This window comes from Acanthisitta chloris, unplaced genomic scaffold (assembly GCF_000695815.1).
Source record: "Acanthisitta chloris isolate BGI_N310 unplaced genomic scaffold, ASM69581v1 scaffold3566, whole genome shotgun sequence".
NCBI lineage: Eukaryota > Metazoa > Chordata > Aves > Passeriformes > Acanthisittidae > Acanthisitta > Acanthisitta chloris.
Window position 1 is genome coordinate 1 of NW_008679574.1, and position 5,736 is coordinate 5,736.

The 5,736-nt window shown below is 50.3% G+C and overlaps 1 protein-coding gene across 1 annotated transcript in view; it reads right to left on the reverse strand.

Moving 5' to 3' along the window:
- Positions 1-128: 128 nt before the first annotated feature.
- The window catches only part of IGSF3 (immunoglobulin superfamily, member 3), a gene marked incomplete at its 3' end in the record, with an annotated part of 42,249 nt that continues 36,641 nt past the window's right edge, over positions 129-5,736 (reverse strand). The window contains exons 4-5 of the mRNA XM_009077332.1: positions 4,034-4,441; positions 129-533 (exon numbers count right to left, since the gene is read on the reverse strand). Coding sequence (XP_009075580.1) covers positions 129-533; positions 4,034-4,441 — 813 coding nt within the window. The remainder of the gene's footprint in view (positions 534-4,033; positions 4,442-5,736) is intronic.

Genomic DNA, 5,736 nt, shown 5'->3' on the forward strand with positions numbered 1-5,736 from the left:
TCTGTGTCATCTGCAAACTTGCTGATGCCATAAGAGCAGTCCTAACTCATGAGACCACCACAACACTGGTACGTACCCTGTCCCCGTGACACCCCCTTCCGACCCTCTTATGCACTGTCTGCACTCACCTGGCCGCAGGACCCTGATTTCCAGCAAGTTGGAGATCCTGTCTGCCAGCCTTGTCCAGCTGCTGTTGTAGTTCTTTCTCCAGAGCTCAGCCACACACTGGTACTTGCCAGCCTCCGTGTCACTCGCCCTGCTTATGCTCAGGCGCACATTGTTGCTGGATTCAGCCTTCTCGATGGCAGTGCGCGTCCGGAAACCCAAGTACCTGTCGCCCCACTGGACTCCACCATCACGTGTGAAGGTGACCAGGTCATGAAACTCTGTGCTGCCTGCTGGCTGGAAACGCCATGTCACCGATACCGGAACCCACGATGGGTAGTGGGGCTTGATGATGCACTGGAGGTCAAAGGACTCATTGTAGGTCACGCCAGGGGTGCGGGAGATGGCTGTAACAGCAAAACCAGCCTCTGCAGAAAGAGAGAAAAGGGCTTTGAGAGACACTGCCTAACGAGGCCCTGCCGTTAGCATGCAAAAACTAGAGTGTGGTCATCTGGTTGAAGGCCTGGAATAATCAGCTGCTCACATTGTGTCAGCTTCTCATTTGCAATTGCAAAGTGGCATGAAAAGCAGTGGGTAACAACACGCTTAAGTGCCTGCATAGTGGTGACTGCCAGAACAGTAGTGACAGCTTGCATGAGCACTGGCTGCAACAGTAGCAGGATCGTGCTCAATTTCTGCCCAGAGGAGTGAGATCCCCCCAGACCTGGAGGGTGGCAGCTAGCCCTCTGCAGGCTGCCAAAGCTCCATACAAAAATGCAGCAGCACAGCAGCAAGGCAGCAGCACCTGGCAGAGCAGCTACCCAGCACCAGCCTGACTGCTTGCAGACCCTGCAATTCACATCCACCTCTTGGGCAGGGGGTCCCACACCGCCCTCCACCCCAGGTCTGAGGCTGGTTGCTGCAGGTGAAGGCAAAACGAGGAAAGGAAGAAGCAGCAGCCTTCATTCATGCATCACAGAGGTGGCAGTGGTTACAAAATCCCAGGATGGAGGCAGATGAAAGAGAAGTTGGTTGCTCCTGTTCTTCACACAGCTTTTTTCTTTTCCAGATCACAGCTCCAGGACGGCTTTATGCAATTATTCTTGCGTGTCTGCCACTCTGCAAGCTGGTCAATACACTTTGACTTGTCTACCCCCAGCACTTTGTTTAGGAGAGTTCTGAACCAGCAGTCTATTAGTAATTTGAAGATAACACATTCCCAGTTGACTGGCTTACAGTTTGAGTCAGAGTATTTCCATTGCTCATTTGTTCCAAGCAGCAGAGAAATAGTTTCTTCTCTTCCAATCACTTCAGTGTGGCTAGCAGATTTAGAAGCATGTTGTTTTCTACTGGCAACATCTCCAAGAAAAGCTCCCTTCCTGGGAGGCTCTATGGGGCAACTGACAGTTCTCCCTCTCCCTGCAGTGCTGACCGTTCTGGCTCCCAGCACAGCTGCTGCTGCTGGGGAGACCCCAGACAATGCCCAGTAGAAACAAGAATGTTTTCTGGATCAGCATGCAACTTCAGCCAGCCACTGGCTCAAAATGACAGTCTGAGAGATGAGCCAGGAGCTCACTACAACCCTCAGAGCTGCTGCTGCAGGCCAGACCAGCCACAGCACAGAGACCACTGCATCCATACACTTTTCAGCAAGTGTCTCTGCGGCTCCACAGCATCACCACGCTAGAGCTCTGGGACATGTAATTAACTGAGAAAACAGGTCAGTCTTCAGGATTAAAGCCTATCACAGCATGTTCAGTGATTACCCAGGAGAGGAGAGCGAGACCCAGGCTGTCTCCTCTGCAGGACTGTTGTGTCTCATCCCCACGTAAGCCCTTACCTTCAGACCTTGCACCAGCCCTTCTGCCCCGGCAAGCGTGTTACCAGGCCCAGCTCAGAGTACTGGTGAGTCAGTGATGGCCCTAGAACGCCAACTTAATTTCACCAAGACCAACTGACTTCATCAAATTTACTCCAGTTGGCCTGGGCAAGGAAGCTAGTTTCATGAAGGGACTTCTCAACTGCTGTATGAAAGCTGTGTGGATATAGCAGTCCCTCACTCCCTCCTTCCATGGCTACTCAGGGACTGAAGTCCCTGCCATGCACTTGAGATCCTCAGAAGTTCAGGGACATCTGGTCTCATCTGACAGCACATCTCTCTTCTGGCTATTGCTTCTGAATTGCCCTGTAGCTAAATTTATGGGTTTGAACATCATCTGTGCTGGTTCAGCTGAAGTGTTTCTTACCCTGGCAGACCGGTAAACGATTAGACTGTAACTTGAAATGTGTCGCTAAATTTATTGCTTTTTTTTTTTAACTAGCAGTTTCTGAAGCCATAAACCTCTCTTGCTCTTAGCACCTTCCATTCGAGTTCCTCAGGACATTTCAAAAATGTTATGCTGAACCAAAAAAATCAGATTCAGCAGCAACAAAAAAACATTCATTAGTTTCTCCACTATATTTTTATGAGACAGTTCAGCTCTGCTAGTTATAGGAAGAGACCTAGGAATTTCCTAGGACTTGACAGAACATGCTCAACAGCTGATGATTTCTCTGGGATGAGGAGAGGGGAAGGAGGGATAACTACCTTTCTGTCACATGCTCTGGAATTTCTGTGCAATTCTGAGCATCTTAAATTTTAACAAGAGTAAAAGTGATACATTTTAAAATCTCAATACTTAATCTCAACACTTCTACAAGTGGCAGAGTAAAGAGAAGGGCTAAACCTGGGACTTGTAGCAGGCCACATACTGCTGACCTCATGAGGAAGACACCACTGAAACCAGATGAGAATTTGCTTTTAGTTCTTTACAAATGAACATCCCTACCTGCTTTTGGAAGCTATACAAAAAAGATTCCTAGCTCCAGACAAAACAGCCTCTGAAAGAAGGTCAAAAGCAAAGGAGAGGAAAGGAGGAAAAAAGCAAGATTTTAAACAGAACACAATACAACTTTGAGTCTGGTCTCTTACACATCTTGTCAAAGCTTAAGATCAGTCCTGCAGAGAACCAAAAAAACTTCACACAACCTCCCCCCAGATTCCTATCTCGACCTTTCACTAGAGCTCCACGATTGTTTTAGCCCTGGCATTTTGCAAATCAGTGGCCTTGTAGAAGCAGGCATCCCTCCTCCAGTCTCCTGCAGATCGCTTTGGGAATTAGCCCAGGACTTAATATATCAAGCTCAGACCAGGGCCTAAGTAAACCACAATCCACGCAAAATTCCTAATGGCCTACCTGCTCTCTCCTAAACTGATGTGGTTTCACTGTGCTTGAAATGGAGGAATCCCTTAGCAGAGAAGAGTACCAGCTGTAGCGATCCCAGGTACTAGTTCAGCTCAGTCATGGACTATGTTGTGGTTCTGGGCCAGCAGCTCAGTGCCTCCTTGCAGCAGCAGTGAGGACCATTCCTGACTCAAGCTTTCTGCAGGCTTCTGATGCTGTCAGAGATGCTCATCGTTTCTAGTGGCTGGGCCAACAGGTATGCAGTACTCTGCTCACCTGATCTGGTGAGCAGAAGTAAGGTTTATCCAGGGCTGGAAAGGAAGCTTCGATGCCCACAGGCTGCCAAAGGAGCACCACCACTGCACTGACCATAGCCCTGTGCCAGTGCTGGGGGGACACAGCATTGGACTGGGCAGCCTCTCTCCTCCGAAGGACGCTGGAAGCACCGTGCCTCTCCTTAGCCACTCCCTGCTTTGCTCCTGCCAGCTACAGCCACCCCTCAGACTTTGCCCCCACACGCAACGGCGCATGCAGGCATTTCGCACCAACCTACCAGGAGCTGCGGGCAGGCTACTGGGTACCTCCGTTTTGCTGGCAAGCAAGGGCAAGAGTGCCAAGAGCAGCCCCAGTTATTTGCAGGTGACCTTCTGTGACTTTCACGTGGGGAGCGTGACCCCATGGCACCCCATGCCTCAAGTACTCACCCAGAGCAGTGATGGACACCGGAGTGCCCGCGTGCCGCTCCCCAACCATCTGCCACTCCCCATCCTGTGTCCGTATCCACTCGGCCACCCGGCACTCATAGTGACCCTCGTCCGCCTTGATGCTGTTGAAGATCTCCAGGGTGAAGGAGCCAGGCCGGACCTGCTCCACCTGGACCTGGATGCCCCCATAGCTGCTGCGCTCGGCATACGAGGGGCCAGGGTGCAGGGTGCCCTCCCGATCCAGACGCACGATTTCACTGCGTCGGTTCAGCTTGTCCACCAGCAGCCAGGTGATGGAGAGGCGGCTCTGGGGCCCGAAGCCTGAGCGCACGTTGCAGCCAAAGCGCAGGCTCTCTCCCTCCAAGACATTGCTGGCGTTGTTGATAATCTCCAAGGAGATGCTGGTCTCTAAGGAGAGAAATGCATACACACAGGGGAGATGATACACACCCGCCACTTCTCGGTCTGCAAGAAGGACGCTGCTGGCCAGAGACGCTTTCTACCAGGTGCAGGAAACTGCCCACACATTTGGGTCCAGGCACGTCTTAACCTCATGCGTGACCACATCCAAAAACAGCTTGTGGGCAGCGGGCTGCTCCTGGTGACTTGCACACTCAAAGCAGGTGTAGGCCAAAGCTGGGAGAAATCTCTCTGCCTACAGCTCACAAGACATTGATGTGTCTTCTGGTCACAGGTCCGGGATGGGATCTCAGCAAAACTTGAGGGAATTTCTGTTGCTACAATATGCACTGCATGCAACTGGCTCTGCCAAAAAAAGCTTCCATCTCCCTGGGCTTTTCAATTCACGTCATCCTGATCACCGTCTTGCCACGTCCTTGCTTACAACACCTTTTGGGAGAAGCTCTCCCAAACTCCCACCACTGGTGACACTATAGGTAGCTATCACTGTTTGGTAACATAAAAAAAATAATCTGGTATGCTGAGCTTCTCAGAGATCTAAGGCTTTATGGCTGGTTTTTCAGAGATACTGTGTGCTGGTTACTCCTGTTGTCTTCCGTCGGAGTTATGGACACTTAGCACCCTTGAAAAATCATCATATTTGTTCAGAGGGCTGGTGATTTATCAAATGGCAAGAATGAAATCTAGCTGAAAGGTGGCTGTGCCTAGAAGCACTACATTTTAGACATTTGTCCAGTGCAAGATTTCTAGCTAGAGTAATTTTTGAAGCCAAACAAATGAGACCAAGTATTGGTAGGAGAGATAAGAAATAGAATTTCTTTTGGAGAAATGAGGAGGGAAAAAAAAGCTAGAGGAAAGGGCTGCATTTGCCTACAAACCTAAGACTAGGAGACAAATCCTCTCGCAGCTACCCTCTGCTTGGTCAAAGCCCTGCCAGGGTAGCCTGGGCAACATGTGCATGGTACATCAGGCCATGGCTACCTGAGTTTCAGACAGCAATACAGGGAATGAGTCAGTGGGCTCATTCTCACCCTCCCTCTCCTCTCACCCTGTTATTTCTGTATTTATGATGTTTATCTGACAAACATAACAGGCATACAGGCAAGCCTCCAGCAGGTTGTTTTCACCAGAGTTGGTTGACGCACAGTGACCACAACAGAGCTCCATGCTGAAGAGCACTGGAGCTCAAGGAGCACATGAACTCTGATTTTTCCCAGTACAGCTGTCTTGCAAGACAGCTGAACAACCACCACTGAACGGCCTGCAGGAACCTCACAGCTTTT